Source organism: Ambystoma mexicanum, chromosome 8 (genome assembly GCF_040938575.1).
Source record: "Ambystoma mexicanum isolate Mex_15411 chromosome 8, UKY_AmexF1_1, whole genome shotgun sequence".
NCBI classification, from domain to species: Eukaryota; Metazoa; Chordata; class Amphibia; order Caudata; family Ambystomatidae; genus Ambystoma; species Ambystoma mexicanum.
This window is the reverse complement of record NC_090929.1, coordinates 329,983,218-330,003,367: the sequence shown is the minus strand read 5'-3', so window position 1 is coordinate 330,003,367 and position 20,150 is coordinate 329,983,218. Positions and strand designations below refer to the sequence as shown.

Here is a 20,150-nt window from a genome sequence, read left to right as displayed (position 1 = left end):
GCGGCTTGCTGAAAGGAAATAAAATGAATAAAAGGTAAGTGGCTAAAAGTCAGCTGAGCTGGCTGTACCTGTTGGTGTTGGTTTACCGGTCTTAGTCATCTTTACTGTTCCGTTGCTCTTTCTCGTCTCAGTTGTTAGCAGGGTGTTCCTCGTATGACGTTGAGGAAGCTGATATTGAATCTTACTCAGAGTGATCATTACTGCTCCCTACCTCTCCCTCGTCCCAGATGTTAATATACTGCTCTTTGTGGGCTGTTAGGCACTACTTAAAGTCGATTTAGTAAGAGGTTGAAGGGGGGGGTGTTACAATATGCCATCAGGGCACGAGAAATGGAGGTACCATCCCTAAAAGGGAACAGAGGGCATGTCTTTCCCCAATGATGTTATGTCATCTCCCTGATGGTCACCTCCACCCAGGTGGTCGTTGCTCATAGAGCCACCCCCAGGATCAGGTAGCAGTTGCCGTCCTCTGGCCACATCGGGAGAGGCTATCTCGGGGAAAGGAGTGATGACATCATCAGATTCATAACAATACGCACAGATATGCTCGATGTGTGTCCTGTGTGAGAAACCAGAAAGTGTCTCGCCCACTAGTGCCCAGGGATCTGTCATCCAGGTGGACAGGACACAGCCATCGCTTTTGGATCCAGTTCCTGGGGGTGGACCAGTGCTTGGGGAGCGGGACACCAGATGGTGAGACGTGGTATCCCCTTCCATTAAGCTTCCCCACACCGATAAAAGAGCACACTCTGAGCGAGGCAAAGCACACGAGGAAACAGCAGTTTTGGGACGACAGCTGAACTTGAGAAGAAAGATGGCAAAACAGAAGGGGGTCGCAATGAGGGAAATTCCCTTGACCTTTTTGGCAAGGAACCCTTACTTTCCTAAATCCTTGAAAATAGAAAGTGTAAGACCAGGAAACCAGGCTGAAGAATTCTGCATTGTGTGTCGGCGATACCCAGGGCCCTCTCGCATCCGTAATCAAGTGGCAAGAATCAGCAGCCGATGTGGTACCATCCTTGGCTCCAAGAACAAAGCAGCATCCGTAAAATCAACACAGCCGGTGAGTTGGGGAGACCGAGATAAAACCGGTATGTGTTGAAGCCAAGGTTGAAAGCGGCAACATTGTATGGCCAGCGCTGGAACGAACATTGTTTGAAATGCGTGTGATGAAAGACGCAAGTAAAGTTGAACTGCTGATGAGTGATTTCACTTTGAAACCAAGATATAATACCTTTTACAGAGTAGTCCCTCACCGCGTGTGTGCTCAATTGAAGGTCTCTGTAAGGTATCCAGCTGAGAAGTGGCAAAAGTGAAAGAGTTGTAAAGAATTGTGATTCGAAGTGGTCCTGCGACGGGTCAAGCAAAATGTTGCACACAGTTGAAATTCTTCGATGTTGATAGAGTAAAGAAAGTTTGTGTTAAAATAGTTGAATTGGTCTGAGGCCAGCGGATGGAGACTAATTGAAGATTTTGTGTTAGTGGATCTGAGCCCGGCTGAGGGGGCCAAGAGGTGAATAGTGGATCACCTGATAAATTGTTTACATGTGAAATCCTAAGAAGGAAGCAACTTTAATGTTTGTTGCATCAGGCCCTCTGAAATAAGAGACTTTGAATGGCAAAGAGACTTTGGCACAGAAGGCCATGATGCTGATGTTTTGCACTGCATCCTCATGCTAAAGAAGCCAGAGAGTGTGCCACCTTGTCCCGTGCTGAAAACGTGGGGAAGGGGATCTCACGGCCCAGATATCCTGACATATCATTTCCTGAACACTTTTCTTTTGCATAACATTATTTCCTACACTATTTGTATTTACAGGTAAGGAATGGCAATAGGTTTATTAGTATAGGCCCTCTTATTTTGACAAAACTCTCTACTAGGACTACGTTATTATTATTTGATGGTCGTAGCTTGCTCCGATCTTTAGATTTAGGATTGGATAGGCGTTTTTCAAACCCAATTGAAGTTCAATAAACACCATTGAACTGTGATCATTTGTGTCTGTCTTACTGTTTGATACCATGCCTTCCTTACACCTGGCAGCACTCCGAGGGCGATAAGGCGAGTAAGTTGTTGGCTTGGTTAATCAGGAAGGAAGGCAGGCAGCGTCTCTGCGTGTCCGGAGGGAGAGTTGATTACAGAACAGGAAGGGATCTGTGCGAAGTTTCAGGACTTTTATGCTTCGCTATATGAGAAGGAGATGTTTGATGCCGGCTTGCAATTCGGTCGCTTGAAGTGGATGACCTTGCGATTTTAGATGACGTGCAACGGGGACGATTGGAGAGGGCTCTGGATGTACATGAGGTGGAAAGGGCGGTTAACAGTCTGGTTAGGGCTAAGACCCCAGGGATAGATGGGATCTCAATGGCAGTGTGTAAGGAGTATGCAGTGATTCTTGAACCTAAATTGCTGGAAGCGTTTCTGGAAGCTAAAGAGTGAGGCCAATTCCCAGATTCAATGCTGAAGGCACTGGTGGAGGGGAGGGACCCTGCAGAATTTGAGTCGTATCGTCCCTTATCCGTGATCAATGTAGATGTAAAAACCTTGTGTAAATTGTTGGCTGGCCGTTTGTCGCCACTCATGCATAGTCCGTTTCACTCTGACCAGACTGGGTTTATTCCAGGAAGATCCACAATGCATAATTTGAGGCAGCTTCTCTTTGTCCTGGACAAATACAGACAGCCTCGAAGAGAGGTTGACAGTGGTTCGTCTGAACTTGTATAAACTGTTTGACTCTGTTTCCTGGGACTTCCATTGGATGGTATTGGAGAGAAATGGGTCTTGTGGTCGATTTTGTGGAGTGGATGAAATTGTTATACAGGAGCTCGACCTCCAGGATGCAAGGTAACGGGGTGATTTCCCATCCATGGCGGGTGCATAGGGGGACGTGACGGGGATTGCCAGCTCTACCTTCTGATATTTACATTTAGTTATTGAGGCTCTGGGAAGGGTGTATCGAAGTAGGCATGAGGATACAGGTCCTTTATTGGGAGGGATTAGACACTGCATCTCTATGTACGCGGATGACGTACTGCTATATGTATGGAACCCCGAGAAAAATCTACATCAAACTATGATCACGGTGGAAGAGTTTGGGAAGTTGTCAGAATTGGTCATTAACAAGTATTAATCTGCTGTTTATGCGTTGCCCTGACACAGGTGGGGACTTGTCGCAATTTGGGATTGAGCTACCAGTTGGAGGGTTCAAATACCTGGGTGTAATAAGTGCCGACTGGCACTGGATGTACTGCCAGAATGCGTGGAAGTTAAGTGCTTTTGAGAGACTCACTGAATTTTTGGATCAAATTCCCTATCTCCTTGATGGGCTGAATGATCCTGATGAAGATGATGTTACCCAGACTGTTGTGTTCCAAGTGATGCCTATGGTGATGAAGGCTGCTAGTTTTCAATCACTTCATGGAACTTTATCCAGATTGCTATGGAAGGGTGGGACCCCCAGGATTTAATTTGGATCTTTACAACTGCCAGCTGGCCGAGGAGGTATAGGAGTGCCAAACTGGGCATCGATATTACAGCACATGGTTTATTGGTTTGTACAACCACATAGAGATCCTGGTACTGATTGGATCATGAAGGAGTCTGAGTCTTTGAGAAGAAGGTTGATGACACGCTACACACCATCAGGAATGACACTGCCAGGTCTCTGCGTACCCTGCAACAGTGCTGGCAGTCCTTTCATTCAGGGAAGTCCTGGTTTTCAAGATCCAACAGGGACCATAGGCCGCTTTGTCGGTCGCAGTCATATCCATCTTCCACCTATGCATCCAGAGACACCTGCACTGGAAAGTCCGCCCTACAGAGGAAACCAGCATCAGCGCGACTCCTACACATGGCGTCAAGCCACTAACCAGGCCTGACCAGTCTGAGGACTCGCATCCCAAAATTCTGTTTGCCCCATGGATGGGCATTTTACCCAGTTTCTCGCCGAGTGGTCGAACATCACCACAGACATATGGGTTCTATCCTTACTGCAATACGGACACACCCTGACATTTTAAAGCCAACCACCCAACATTCTTCCAACCCTGAAGGTTGAAAACCAGTGTCTCCAATACGTCTACCTCCTGTTTTCAACCGGCTGTCCAGGGACAAGGGGGACGTCCTTCACCACAACCCGGCATTCCTCATTCTGACAGACAGGCTCTTCCTTTCTTTGAATTGGACACATCCCTGTGCTACAGGATTAGTCTGATCTAGCTAAAGCTCGTGTACCCTTGACAGTCGCCACAAGTGGAAGCGCTTTTCGACTTTGCGTGCTGTCAGTCGGTTTGATCCTTTTAGATTCTAACCTCAGGACGTTTTGCCATACCTTCTGTCCTTGGCACACAGTGGCATTTCACATTCCTCAATTAAAGTCCATTTGGTGGCTATTTCAAGATTCACCCGCATGCCTGCCGTATCATCATTGTGGTCCCACCGCTTATTTTCTGTGCCTTCCTCCTGTGCGGGCGCGTGGGAACTGAATTTTGTTCTTTCCAAACTCATGGGTCCTCCATTCGGCCCTTTGCACAAGCTTTTCTGTCTTCGTCGCCTCTGCCAGGAGAGTTGGAGAGATACATTTAAGCTACCATACCTGATGTTTGTCAAGTGCAAGGTTGTGCTATGGACGAATCCTACTTGCATACCTAAGGTGCCTTTGTCTTTCTGTTTTAATGAGCCCTTGAACCTGCCTGTTTTCTTTGCTTTGCCCTCTACTCTGGCCTGAGCACAAGCAGCATTTGCTGGACGTCATGTAGGCTTTGACATATTATGTTGCCTGTGCCAAATAGCAATGTAATTCCTCTCAGTGGTCTTTGGTCCCATGGCTGTGGTTAAAGGGCTGTTCAAGTCCTCCATCTCCCGCTGTCTGTTGAACTGCATTTCCTACTGTCACAGCATTGCTAACAGGCCTCTTCTGATCAGCCTAGAGCGCACTGCACGACGGGCTGTTTCTTCCACTACCTCATTCCTCTCCAGTGTCGCGCTGTTGGATAACTGCAGAGTGGCCTTGTGGCAGTCTGTCCACACACCCGCAAGTTTCTACTGTGCTGATAGGTATTCCACTGAGGAGTTCAGGGTCGGGCAAGCAGTGCTTTGTCATCTGTTAGCCTCAGGTGAGTGTTTACTGTTTATAATCTGTTCAAACAGCATGTGAATATATGAAAAATGCAATGCTGGAGAAGGATTAAGCTACTTACCTGCCACTCCTGTTCTCCAGCATTGCTATCTGATAGATTCACATGCGCTCCTTCCCCGTTTATGGATCATATTGCTACTTTCACATGCAATATGCTAAATCTAAATATGGCCTCCTGGGCAGGAGCTAAGGGACTCTGCCTATTGGCTATGAAAGAGGTTGCAGTTTCAAATTTAAATGTGAACTGGCTTAATGTTACAGAGGATTCCCAGCCGATTGGGAATATTCAAACAGCATGTGAATCTATGAAAGATACCAATGCTCGATAGAGAACAGGAGTTATAGGTAAGTAACTTATTCCTTCCCATAGACCTTGGTTCTTTTATTTCGCACACTAAGTGCTAGCTTTTTCAAATGTTTCTACTGCAGAAAGCCTAGTACTCTTAAGCCCTTGGGATTCAAGCCCAGCAAACATTGGGGGCAGATTTCATGTCAGACCTGCGCAAAGTAGATCTCTAATGCCTTGGATAAGAGCACAACACAGAGTACTGTGGCTTCTGTCAATCTTTGCATTCCGAGGTCCCACAGGAGTGTGCTGCTAAACTTTACAACTTCTCATTAAGACTAAAGAGGACAGTATCAAGGTCACCTGTGTCTAACCCTCCCTTCAAAAAAGGCCTGTGTCCATAACAAGCAGCAGGATGAAGACCACGTTCAGAGGCACAGAAGGACAATCACCACAAGAGGTCCCCTCTCCAGTGGCAACTTGAAGTAACAACCTTCTTCTTCCTCCTACTCATTCTGAAAGAAAATGTTGCTCCCTGCTACAATGATTAGTCACCTTTTATTAGTTAACATCTAATGTACCATTCCCTATTGGCTCTTCTAATCAAAGGGGTGCAGTGTGAGGCATTCAGTCGCCAAGTGCATGACAACTTCTCCAGGGCACCAGCAGCTTCGGCCTCAATGCTGTGGCCAAGCCAGAACCTGTTGTTCTTCTTGAAGACTACAGAGACGCCACCGCTTCAGACTGCAACTACATCCCTGCTGGCTCAGTTCTGCCCCCTACTTATAGAGACTGCTCCCTGCCAGCTCAGTTCTGCCTTTCAGCCTCAAAGCCACATCTTAAGCATCTCACTGAATTATGATCTAGTTTACACAAGCCAGTGTATGTCCAAAATGAGTCAGATCTTTTATGGGGAGGATAATACCGTCTCACGTAGATTGGAGCCCTAAGTCTCTGGTCAGGTGGAGGACCTCCCTGAAGAGTTCTACCACACGTCGGAATGTTATCCGAATATTTCTTTATTCATTTTTGTAACAAAAACCAGGCCTAAACTGCCCCTAAACCTACAATTATGTGCCCTACTCTACAAAGAAATACTTAAAAGGGTGCTCGTCAGGAGTCGTCCATCCAGAATCATATTCTAGCCTGAGCTCTATCCCTACTACTGCAAAGGAATAAAAACAAATCCTCCAAAGACCTACTTTGGGCCATTGCTCGAGCAAATGAGACGGTGGCTGGTTTCTGACCACTACCATTGTCTCTTTACCATACGCTCCTTGCCTAGGTGCACAGTTCCAAACATTCACAGAGTGTCTTTCCTTCCCAACTCTGGTTTATCAAAGGACTTTCTCTCTTCTAGTCCAGGAATCTTTGTCTGTCACCTCGGTTCCTTTCCCAGACCGGGGTTTATCTTTCTCCCCCACACTGTGCTTTGTCTCAGTCTCTTGTTCCCCACTCTGAGGTTGTTTCTTCTTTTCCCACTATGGGACCTCTTGTTCAGATCCCCTCTCTGGGGGTTGTCTCATTTTAGTCTCCCACTGTGAGATTTTGTGTTTCCACTCACTCTGGGGTTTTTCCTTGCCCTCCCTGCCTTGGGGTCTTTGTGCTTACTGCCATTAGGGCTTCTCTGTATTCTCCCCACCTTGGGGTCTCTTGGTATTCTCCCCACATTTTTTAAAAACTTTTTTTATTTATTTATTAGAGCTTGGTTTACAAAACATTTCACTTTCCAAAACAAACGAAAATCCACAAACACAATTCATCATTGGTTTTCACCAATTCAATTAGGTACTTAATTCTTCAGTCGAAGTTTCACATTAATTGTTACCTCAAAATAAAAATAACCCATTAAAACATTCATAAAAACAATTCATTCTTAGGATTCCTAAGTACTCTCTGCAAACTAAGCCATATTGTTCCTCATGTTGTATGACTGGTTCTCTCTCCTTTCTATACGTGCCGATCAACTATAGCCTACTCTTGAAGATGAACCATTAAAGTATCGTCCAAAAACCTTAATAATGCTATAGTTTGGTTCAGGTTCTCACCCTTCATGAGCTTAAGACCCAAATCATCCACAGAAATTGAACTAAAGCCTGTTGATTATTTTGCCTAAATATAGGGTTATTTTATCCGTTAGTCCTTCACATAGCAGGGTCAAATGGTAGAGTGTTTCTTTGGTATCAAGCTTATTACAGAATCTGCAATTTGTGTCCAACTCTTCCCATTGATTCCTGTTTATCAGAACCTCTTTTCTAGGGAGAAGATTCAATCTAAGTCAAAGTAGCTTTGCTTGCATAATTGGACATGGGAACTGTTTTAGAGTGGGACAAAGTTCCTCTGCCTACATTCGAGCTTGAAATCAGCATAAGATGTATACTGATCTCTTGCGGTGATTGTGTCTATCCAGTCTTGCCCACATAAGTTGGATGGCATCAAGGTTGTGCAGTAAGTCCATTTCAGAAGAACCTAACATCTTGAACAACCTATTACATGCTAATGACCATGTATTTAAGATGAGTACAGCTGAACTATTCAAAGCGTCTTGCAGGATCTTAAATCCTCGGAACTGGAGGGTCGGTGAGACACTTCCTGTAAAATGCAAGTTTTCTCCATTCCATCATTGCATAAAGGGACATCAGGCATTATTCATACTTGATTGCAGGCATCAGTGTGCTCATTGGTAGATGTTGCTTTCTCTTCCAAAACCTTCCCTCTAAAATTACCCACTAGGTAGAGTCTGTAGCTAGGACAACTTCGGCCCCATAGGTGACGATAGCCATTACCTTAGCCTTATAAAATTGAATGGCTGGTAACAGTGAGAATGTGCCAAACTTCCTAATTAAAATTCAGGTTTGTGAAGCCAAATGACTAATTCTCATTTTCAGTCGTAGGATCCTTGGGGCGTGGTTCAAGCTGGTGTTTATGAACATCCCTAAATACACAACGGTGAAAACTACCTCAATGCATTCTTTGTTCAGGCACCAAACTGGTCTAGCTTTTTTCCTCCCTAGCGTGATTGCAAAATTAAATTTATTGTTTTTGGGACGTTAACTCGAAGTTTGTTTATTTTAACATATTCCTGAAGTTTGTTTAATTGGCGTTGAGTCTGATAGGGGTTTGGTCAACTAGGACCAAGTCATCTGCACAAAGCAGGACACTTAAATGCCATTTGCTGATTGTCAGTAGAAATGATCTGACCTCGGATAATGAAGTTCCCACATCTTAGATGTAAAAATTAAACAACTCTTCCGCCAAGGGGCAAACTTGTATGAGGCCAAGTCTTGTCTCAGTACTTTCTGAGAGGAGGCCTCTGTTGTCTAGTCTGACCCTTAAACTGATGCCAGAGTAAAATTATTTTATGGCTGAGAATAAACCCCCTGGACAACTGCAGGCTCATAGTTTATTCCATAGCAATTGCCGATCAACCGAGTCGAACGCCTGTTCGAGGTCGACAAATGCCAAGTAGATGTGTTTTTTACTCTCGAGTGCCCTAGATTTCAAGATGTTCAGCAGGAAAACGTTCAGAGGCGTCCCACCTTGCTTTCCAAAACCGGCTTAGTGGAGGTCGAAGCTAACCGAGTCAGAAACTCACTGCTTCAGGGTCTTCAAAACTAATGAGACGTATATTTTGCCAATAACGTCAAGCAAAGCGATGGGCCTGTAATTTGAGGGGTTATCCCGAGAGCCTTTCTTAAAAATCAGAACAATTATAGATATTTTCCAGGGATCTGGCACCCTTCCTTGTTTCTGGATTTTATTAAACGGAACCCAGCTAAAGGCTGTCCACGCCCGTGGATTTGCTTTCAGCATTATGTTAGTAAGGCCATCAGGCCTAGGGGCTCTAGAGTTACTCGCTTTGCTTATGAGCTGAATGATGTCGTCTATATCAAACTCATGCACCCATGGGTCTACATTAGGGATTTGAGCTAAATCTCCCTCTTCTTTCTGTTTCCCACCTTTGGGTCTCTTAGTATTCACCATGCCTTGGGGCTTCTTGGTTCACACCCTCCTTTGGGTCTCTGGTCTCACCCTGTCTTTGGGCTTCTTGTGGTTCTCCCACCTCTCGGGCTGTCCTGCGCTCTCCCCACCCTGGGGTCTCTCTGTGCTCTCCCCACCTAAGGGCTTGTCAATTTCCACCCTGCCCAGGGTTTGTTTGGACTGTCCCTGCCTTGCGTCTTCTCGCTATTCTCTTTGCTTTGCCGCCCTCCTCTGGTTCCCTGGATCCACTGCATAGCTTTGGGTCGGTGATTCTGTGTGACATGGAGACGCTGACGCGACTCACCAACTGGGTTCCGCATGGAACGCAGCTTGCTCACCTTTCACGCTGGCCGCCCGCAGGACTCCGGCTGCAGCAACTCTTCATACCGGTCTCTTGACTCTCTGTAGGTTCTCGCTCCTCTCTGCTTCTTTGGGCCGGTCCTTTTTTCCTTCTCCCTGGGAGGGCTCGGCAGCCTTTCCACGGCACCAACCACCTGTGGGAGCTCCACACCTGGCATACTCTTTACTTGCCACACCTCTCACAGGGATCTCTGCTCTCTCAAGCTCTGTGGGCTTCTCTCCCTCTCGCCACTTCGGATTGTCTTTTTCTGACATTCGCCCAGGGGTCTGGCCCATCCATTGTTCTGCTGCTCCAGGCTAGGTCTGTGTATACTTTGGGTCAGAAACCAAACCAGCCGTTATAACCAGAGGTTTTAGATTATCATTCGTTTCAGTTCCTCATATGCTGGCTATGTGGGTAGTAGGGTTTTGGGGGTAGAGGGGATAAGTTCTATCCCTTTCGAGGGGATTGGGTCCTCCGACGTATTCCGTATCTATGACAGGTAATGTCCACAGCTGTGCTGCTTTGGAAAATCTTTGGCGTCTGCGTCCTGCGTCGATGACGTCGATGCGCCGTCCCGAGGAGCGACGGCCGACGTCCCCGATGTGATAAGAAGGAGGCACGACGCCCATAGCCTCAGTTCCGTTTTTTCCGCGAACGTGTTCGCTTCGTGAATCTCGGTACGCCTCGACACGTTGGAGTTGCTGTTTTCTTTCTTGGTTCGTTGAACCTGTTCGGTTGGTGTGAAGACCTGTTTGTGGCGATGTCTTTTTCATCTTCGACCCCGTGTCCGGGCTTCAAGAACTGCGGGGACTGTGGGTCCAAGATGTCGGTCAAGGACTCGCACGACGCCTGCCTCTGGTGCCTCGGGGAGGCCCACGATACGGACGACTGTGTCGACTGCCAGTCGCTCACTGCGAAGGCCTTGCGTGAACGCAAGAAGAAACTGTCGGTAGGTCAGGTGTCTAAGCCCCGGAAGTCGAGGTCTGCGGGGCTTTCGACCAATGACTCGAGGGGTGACTCTCCTCGTCGGAAGTCCGGTGGGTCTCCTTCCAGGAGTCGGTCTCGGCACTCCTCCGCCTCTTCTAGGCATTCCAGGAAGCGCCGGCATAGGTCACCTTCCCCGTCCTCTTCCGAGGACTCCGCCCGTGGGCGGGTCGCTTATCCCTCCATACAAGCGACACCGGAGGAATGGGCTTCCTTCGGGAAGCAGATGCTAGCGATTCTGGAATCGCAGGGCACCGGTCCATCTGCGCCTCCGAGTGGGGTCGGTCGGCACCCGTCGAGAGACACCGCCCGTACGCCTTCGGGCTCGGGTGGTCGGCACGGCTCGCGGCAGAGGTCCCGCTCGGACAAGGGTAGCCGTTCTCGCCATGCCCGTTCCAGGTCCCGGTCCTCGACGCGCTCGAGACCGCATGATCCTGTGCCGTCTTCGAAGAAGATGTCGACGCCTGTGGCGCCGAGGTCATCGACGATTTCTCTTGAGGTTCCGTCTTCGAGGGGGTCGTCGGCACCCAGGTTGTCGAGAGACACGCTCGGAGCTCCGGCTTCGAGGACTGTGTCGACGCCGCAGATGCTGGAGGCGTTGCAGCTGACGTCGATGCCGATTCGCTCGACGACGACGCCTTTTCTGTCGACGCCGGCGCCGTCTCGCTCGGCGCCCCCGATGCCTTTCGAGGCGGTGGTGTCGGAGGGGCCCCGTGGCACGGGGTTTGCCCCTAAAAAGACTATGGCTAAGGTCCGGCACTGCTTTGGTCCGCAGAGGTCTTCCTCTCCCCACCTGGAGTACATTTCAGAGGGTGATGAAGGCTCTGATGGCGGCCTGGTTCCGGTTACGGTTCCGGATGACCTTATCTCGGGCCATAGTCAGTTTGATCACCTGAGGCAGTCACTGCATGATGCCAGTGGACTGGACACCTCTCCGGAGGTGGAGTTTTGTCGGCCGGAGCCTGGCACTCATGCCGATTCGTCATATCGGCGCCTTATGTCTCGGTTTACCGAGTACTTGGGCTGGTCAGCTCCCGCAGGGGAGTTCGTTCAGGATGATCTCACGGACATCCTTGATCTCGGTCCACCCACTGACCAGGTTTTGCCTTTTCATATGGCTTTGCAGAGAAGGGTGGCGGCGGCTTGGACTGCTCCGGAGAGTCTCCCATCCAGCCACTAGCGACCCCTGCTACTTGTCTAGGCACCCCACCCCGGAGAGTTTGGTGGTGCAAGCGGCTATGGCCCCGGCTAAGCAGGCGTCGTATCCTACCATCCCTCCGGATAGGTACAACAAACGTTTTGACGGCTGGGCGAAGAAAGTGTTTTCTTCTGGGGGTATGGCGCTTCAGGCGGCCAACTCCATATGTGCCTTGTCTCGTTTCACACACACTCTGTGGAACTGTGTTGCATTAGCGGCTGATCATATCCCCGAAGGGGACGAACGGGATGGTTTCCTTGCTATGGTTCAGGATGGCAAGGATGCCATGTGTGAGGCCGTTCAGTCGGGTTTGGACTTGGCGGATTGTGTCAGCCGGTCCATGGCGGCGAGCACCGTAATGCGCAGGTTTGCGTGGTTGAGGAAGACTGGGTTCGCTCCTGATGTGCAGTCCCGCCTCCTCAACATGCCCTTTGACGGTGAACACCTTTTTGGCAGCAAGGCTGACGAGAGCCTTGAGAGGTTGCAGACCTCCAAAGCTGCAGCCAAGCCGTTGGGCGCTGCAGTTCGCCAACCTCCGCCTTTTCGTCCTAGGGGACAGCAATGGAGGGGAGGTTCCTTTCGCTATTACTCGTCCTTCAGTAAAGCGAGAGGAGCTAGCAGTCAAAGAGGCCATCATAAGAGTGCAGGAGATGGAAGCAAAGGTACTCGAGGTGCCAAGGTTGCTCGGGCAGTTGCCTCTTTGCCCTCAGGCAACGCCGCAGCCGCTACCACTCACTCATGAGGCCAGGTCCCATGGTTCGCCGGTTGGGGGAAGGCTGGCGCAGCATCTTGTAGAGTGGCAAGCCATTACTTCGAATGTGTGGGTTCTGGAGATCATAACCCATGGCTACTGACTTCCTTTTCGGCAGAGGCCTCACGACACTCCACCAGGGAACCTCTCTTTGAAGAGTCTGGATCCGCTCCTTGCGCAGGAAATTCAAGCCCTGCTGGAGAAAGGTGCCATAGAACTGGTGCCTGTAGCGGAGAGGAACAAGGGATGGTATTCCCCTTATTTTTTGATTTCAAAGAAAGACGGGGGATTGAGACCCATCATGGACTTGCGCGGTTTGAACAAACTCCTCAGGCAAGACAAGTTCAAGATAGTGACTCTTTCTCAAGTCCTCCAGGCCCTTCAACTTCAGGACTGGTTGGTGTCTCTCGACCTCAAGGATGCTTACTTCCATGTGCCGATCCATCCCAAGCACAAGAAGTACCTGAGGTTCGCGGTTGGCGACTCGCACTTTCAGTTTCGGGTCCTGCCTTTCGGATGGACCCCCGCCCCTGAGGGTTTTCACCAAGCTCATGGTGGTGGTGGCAGCGCATCTCAGGAAAGGGGGGATTCACGTCTACCCCTACCTGGACGATTGGTTGATCAGGGGGAGCTCTCCCAAGCTAGTCCTGGATCATCTGTCCGTCACCTGCCACTCCCTTCACAGGCTGGGCTTCTCCCTCAATTTAAAGAAGTCCCATTTGACACCAACGCAGCGGCTCCAGTACATCGGAGCAGTGCTCGACACGTCCCTGGGGCAGTGTTTTCCTCCTCAGGTGAGGGCTCTTCACATTCAGCAGATGGTGCACAAGTTTCAGTTTGCCCAGACTCTCCCAGCGTCCGAGTTTGTGAGACTGCTCGGCCTCATGGCATCCTGCATTCTTCTGGTGCCAGAGGCTCGTCTGTGGATGAGATCTTTGCAGTGGGCACTCAAGCTCCAGTGGTCTCAGTCCTCCGGCAGGCTGTCGGACCCTGTTCAGGTGCCGCCCTCGGTCGCCCGGGACCTTCTGTGGTGGGCCGTCGAGGGCAATTTGATGAAGGGTGCCCCATTTTGGCTGCCCTGGCCAGAGGTGACGATCGTGACGGACCATCCCTCACGGGATGGAGAGCTCATGCCAACGAGCTGACAGTCGGCGGTCGTTGGTCTCTGTCGGAGTCCAGACTCCATATCAATCTGTTGGAGCTGAGGGCCGTCAGGCTTGCCCTGAAGGCTTTTCTGCCGACTGCGCGCGGGAAGAGTGTCCTGATTCTGACGGACAACACGGTGGCCATGCACTCCCTCAACAAAAAGGAGGGGGCAGGGTCACGTCCGCTGTGCAGGGAGGCGATGCAGCTCGAGTTCTGGGATATCCAGCAGGAAGTTTCGATCTCAGCAGTTCATCTGGCCGGAGACGACAGCGAGACGGCGGACGTTCTGAGCAGGCAGAGCACGATCACTCACGAGTGGGAGCTGGCTCAGGAGATTCTCCTGGAGATCTTCGCCCTTTGGGGGACCCCTCAAGTGGATCTCTTCGCCTCCAGTGTCAACCGGAAGTGCGAAAGGTTTTGCTCGCGGGACTTTTCTCCAAAAGGAGCCTTAGGAGACGCATTCGTGGTGGAGTGGTCATTCCCACTGCTGTATGCGTTTCCTCCAGTCCCGTCACACCGCAAGTGTTGCGGAGGTTACGGAGGTTGGGTTCCCGGATGATCCTCATTGCTCCGGCGTGGGCCCGGAGGACGTGGTACGCGGACCTTCTAGACTTGTCCATCTGCCCTCCACGTCGTCTTCCCTACCGAGACGATCTGCTCTCACGGGAGGGGGGTCAGGTTCTCCATCCAGAGGTCAGATCCCTCAATCTTCACGCTTTGCTTCTGAAAGGTTGAGGTATAAGGATTGGGACCTCCCTGAAGACATGATGGAGGTGTTGCTCTCGGCCAGGCGGCCGGCAACAAAGTCTCTGTACCGTTGCCGTTGTAGAAAGTTCTGCGACTGGTGCAGAGTTCAGAATGTGGATCCTTTTGGATGCGATATTCCCATGGTTTTGTCTTTTTTGCTTTCTTTGGCCCAGAGGGGCTTGCAAGTGGGGACCACTAAAGGTTACCTGGCGGCGCTGTGCATATTTAAGCGCTCGTCTGAAGAGTGTTCATATTTTAAGATTCCTTTAATTTCGCAGTTTTTGAAAGGGCTCACTAATGTGTTCCCTCCGTCACCTTTTTTGGTGCCAGGTTGGGATTTGAACCTTGTTCTTAAGTTTCTTATGGGTGCTACGTTTGAGCCTTTACATTCTTGCCCTTTGAGGCTGTTAACTCTGAAAACTGTGTTTTTAGTTGCGGTTACTTCCGCTCGCAGAGTGAGTGAGTTACAGGCACTTTCAGTTAAGCCACCCTTCACTGTGTTTCACAAGGACAGGGTTGTCCTTAGAGTTCGTCCTTCTTTTCTTCCGGAGGTGGTTTCGTAATTTCATTTGAGCCAGAAGGTTGTTCTTCCGGCGTTCTATCCTCCTCCACATCCTGGTAAGGAAGAGGAGAGGCTCCATAGGCTTGATCCTAGGAGAGCGTTGAGCTTTTATATCTCGCACATGTCCCGGGTCAGAGTGGATGATCAACTTTTCATTAGTTACGCTGGAAAGTGTTTGGGACAAGCTGTGACGAAACAGACTTTGTCTCGTTGGATTATTTTAGGTATCTCCGAGTGTTACCACTTGGCGGGTAAGGACCCTCCGGCTGGCTTGCAGGCCCATTCTACCAGAGGAGTGGCTGCGTCTACTGCCCTGCAGAGGGGAGTTCCTATTCGTCACATCTATGATGCAGCCACCTGGGCTTCAGTACATACTTTTGTACCTCACTATTCCCTTGATTCCATCAGAGGGCAAGATCTGGCCTTTGGCAAGGCTGTTCTCTTTTCCGCAATTTGATTGGGCATGCTAAATTTGTATTCTAAATTCTTTCCCACCTCCTTGCTTGGTACTGCTTTGGGAGTCTGTCATAGATATGGAATACGTCGGAGGACCCAATCCCTTCGAAGAACAAGTTACTTTCTTACCTGGTAACGTTCTTTCGATGGGATGGTTCCGACGACGTATTCCATATCGCTCCCTCCCTGCCTTCCCCGCTGCAGAATTTCTTTTGCGATTGCAGCTTGTGTTCAGCAAGGCCTTGTGTGTCTGACTGGCAGAAAACTGGTGGCACACGTTCTGGGAAAAAACTATAACTGAGGCTATGGGCGTCGTGCGTCCTACTTATCACATCGGGTGACGTCGGCCGTCGGAGGAGGTCCTCGGGGACGGCGCATCGACGCAGACGCCAAAGATTTTCCGAAGCAGCACAGCTGTGGACATTACCTGTCAGAGATATGGAATACGTCGTCGGACCATTCCATCGAAAGAATGTTACCAGATAAGAAAGTAACTTGTTCTTCTGTAGATTTTCTGTCTCCTAATGGGGCGGGTTGAGTGGAGCTCCCCGAGTGGGATCCCACTTGACCTCTTCTCTAGGGTGTGTTAAGCGTAGATGACTCACCTCCCTAGTCCCAAAGGTAGTGGCTCCTCCTTGGGGAGAGAATGAACTTCTTGGATTTGTCACACATAGTACGATCTATTCAGTACTTTATCAAACCATGACATGCTTCTGGTATTGTATAAAACTCGGATATTCTGAGATCACAATAGCGACTATTCACAAAACCTTTTTTAACAAATGAAGTGATGTGCTCCTTTCAAGAAAGTTACAGCCACCCCCTTCCTTAAAATGATTGAACTTCGTTCCACTGCTTTTATCTGATTAAGGGTGTAGGTGCATGCGATCCTTTGAAAGGTAAACATTTGCCGAATTTGTCATAGTATGCGGGAGTGAAGGGGGTTTTGGCTGGGATCCCAAGATGGAACCCTTCAATTTGGGACTATTTCAACTTGTACCACTGATTGCAGTCTAAATGCATAACGAATGGCTATCATTCCCTATATTCAGAGAGTCCTTCCGATGGCTCTTCTATTTTAATCTGTTTAAGCAGGGTGCAGTTATTAGTATGAATTCTGTCAGAGCGCAGGTTGGCCAAAAATCTGTCCCCTACATCAACGAATAAAGTAGATACATGCCAGTTCATGCTTTGGTTTTCTCCCATGTAGACCGTTGTTATTCATTGTATGTTTGACTGCCTGACCATCCCATTAAAAAAGTTCTTGTTGAAACATGTGTACTTGGCCAAGTCTATATTTCGACTTAAATTCACAACTTCAGTCCAACCTTTCCGCAGGTGCTGGACTGGCTACCAGTGCAAACAGGAATAGGCTTTCACAGCCTGAATTTGGAGAAGGCTAATGGTACATAGGCAAAAAAATAATTCTGTGACAACTAGTTTCCTGATTTGCCCCCAGTAGATCTGTAGGATTTTCAATACGCGCTAACCACTCCTGGTATTCTCATGCAAAGCGCAGATGATTACATATTTTCCAACCATTGCACCATTCTGTGCAACGCCGTCATGCCCTAAACAAATGCCCTACAATATTATAGATGTAAGTGAATTGATCATGTGTACAGAAGGGATGCTGGAAGTGGCAGCCTGCTACTTTCGTGCTCTGTCAAGTGCATTTCCATCTTCACTGTTGGCCTCATTTCTTACTCACTTCCAAAACTCCATTTCATTTGTAGCCACGTGTTACATTTCAGTCGTTTTCTGAGGGACATGCCAAAATAGGAGAACATTCTTAGTGTGCTTATGTCATGCACCCATCATAACGTGTGTGTGTATGTGCCTTATTTCTATGTTTGCATCGCCCTAGTATTTGGTTTCTCTGCACCACGGCCCTGCTTTGCTGGTTTCACCTGTTTCCCCCAGCAAATCGGTGCATTATCCCACTCCCTTTTTCAGACATGTTGAGGTATACATTGAAGCATAGTTAATGAATCAGTCTGTGATGCCCCCCCACGCGCACCCTCACACATGTAATCTTTTATGCAACTCAGTGCCAGGTTTCGACATTAAGACCCCAATATATAGTTGACCCTATCCTGGTCCCACACTTTTTAAAGTCCAACCCTCTGACTTTAAAGCACCCTGTGGGTCGCATAAGCACCAAACACATCTATTGTATTGCCTAGATTTCAGAAGGGCACTGAAAACCCACCTGTTTAGGCTTGACTTTTTTGCTTAACCTCTCTGCTCCTTAGTAAACTCTCCCACATCTTATGTATTATAAGACCTCATCGCCACAGAGAGTGACTTGCTAGCTATCAATTTATGCAGCGTCATAAATATTAAACATAATATAACATGCATGCAAGACAGTGTTTCGTCCGAACATCTGGTCATGCGTAGTAAATAAAATACCTGGCTACTAATCCTTCAGGGTCCACAGGGTATTTGTGTCCCTTTTTTTGTGATATGTAATGCCAGAAAGATTGATTGTTGGACAGTGGCGCAGGCTTATGTTTCACTAATAACATTCAACTTTAATGGACCCAAATACTTTCATCAGTTGACCGTTTTAAATGGTCAGTGTAACCTCTTAACATATACGTTCTTTTGCCATATGTAGGCTCCAGAGGAAGACAAGACCAGTAAAAAGAAAAGTAAACCCAAGAAGGGCAAGGAGGAAGACAAAGAGGAAAAGAAGAAACGGAAGAAGAAAACTAAGGAGAACAATGAATTTGATGAACTGGAAGCCTTCCTTGGTGGAGGTGATGGAATTGTCAAAGCACGAGCGGGAGGAGATTATGAAGAACTCTAGAGTCTGTGTTCTTGGATCCATCAAGCCTTCACAATGCAGCCTCCCTTCTTGTGGAGGGTTGTTGCAGTTTCTTCCACTGAGCCGTAGCAAATGTGTGAAGATCGCAGAGCTATGGGTTTTGATACAGAGGCGAGGAGAAACTGGATGACAACGCTGTTCTGGTCATTTTTTGTTTCTTTGCCATTCTACCGGGCAAGCAGAAACTCTAACAAAAGTTGCTGGCTACTACTCCTTGAGACAATGTCCGTCACCACTTTCTTCTGGTAGTGCTTCTTTTCCACATTTCTGATTTGGTGGGGGTTGTTTTTTTATGTTGAGGGTTGGATGTGAGCTATGCGAACACTGTTCTTCACATATTTCTGTTGTTTTACCCCCAAATCCCTTTGGTTTCACTTTGTGCAATATATAATACTGCTTCTCTTAACTAATTTTGCTGCATAACGAGAATCGGATCTTTGGTCTTGCCCAGCTGGAGCCTTTTCTTTTTCAGTTCCTTAAATGAAGAGATTTCAGTCAACCATTGCTGCTGACTAACCAACACGGTTAACTGTTGCAAGACCAGCTACATACTACCAGACGTTTTGAGCATGGAAAATGAGACTGCTATAATTTCACCAAGTCTTCCTGCTCAGCTGTAAAATAATCCATGCCTATCAGTGCACTCCATGACTAGCAGTGCGCTTGTGCAGGATATACACTTGCCTCTGCAGAGTGAACAGAGAAGGTATACAGTGGCCATCATGCCTACCGTGCTTTCAACTGCAAGCATTGATTGATAATGCACAGTGCCACATGGTCTTAATGCAATCATGAAATATATGGACAAAGACTGTTTTTACTAGTCTGCTTTACACCAGCAGCACTCCATCACCCTTGGCCAATCACGATCCTCAATGTGTGCCCAGAATTGAATACCATCTGAATTAAGAGCACTTAAAGTTGTGATTTACTTGCGCACCTCTGAAACTGGAGGCACGAAATAAAGTTGGTGTAACCCCTCTCATTTTTCTAACTAGATCGGTCTGGTTGTTGGTAGAGCCTTTTTGGGGGGAAATGAGTGATGTGGTAATTTCTTACTTGTAATGCTGAGAACAGTGCAAAATGACAGATTCATGCATCTCTTTTCTGCTCTTGGCTTTGCCTCGCAATGTTCAGTTTGGGATGTAAATCATCTTGAAGACAGTTTTTCTATCCTAACATCTTGGCTCTGGCCATGCCCCAGTCAGTGTTTCACACTTAACCAGTTCATTTTCACTTGCATCCTGAACTTTTGTGGAATTAATGTGGCGAAACTCTGCATAAAAATGTTTTCTTACAAATTCTCACTTTGCGTGTGTATGATGTATTCATACTTGGGGTAATTTCAGGGAAGTGCATGCAGTAAGAAACTGTATGTGATGCCCTGTACGCATGACATGAGTTCAAATGAGAAACAAAATACATGATCATTAAAAAGATTGAAGTTCTTCCACAAGTCTTACATTTAGTGTGGTTTGTTTAAAGCCTACAGCTCAACATAGTGTATTAGCTTATTAAATGAAAGTGCAAGAGTGGAATATTGAGAATCACTGCCATGTGGCCGCGTGGTTACTCTTGATTTACACTGTGAAGAACACACTTATGAACAGTTGGTGATCTCCATATGACCAGTATCACCTACCTGGACGACCGCAATCCTGTTCACCCCCTTCAGTAGCCAGCTGTCTTATGCTGATGTGCAACAAAAGCAAGACATTATCGGGC

At 48.1% G+C, this 20,150-nt stretch overlaps 1 protein-coding gene across 2 annotated transcripts in view; it reads left to right on the top strand.

Annotated features, from left to right (window-relative positions):
* Nucleotides 1–19,732, top strand: part of RABL6 (RAB, member RAS oncogene family like 6) — a 931,527-nt gene extending 911,795 nt beyond the window's left edge. For both annotated transcript variants that reach the window (XM_069609758.1, XM_069609759.1), the window contains one exon: nucleotides 18,216–19,732. In XM_069609758.1, the coding sequence (XP_069465859.1) occupies nucleotides 18,216–18,407 (192 nt within the window). In that variant the 3' untranslated portion in view covers nucleotides 18,408–19,732. The remainder of the gene's footprint in view (nucleotides 1–18,215) is intronic.
* Nucleotides 19,733–20,150: the final 418 nt, after the last annotated feature.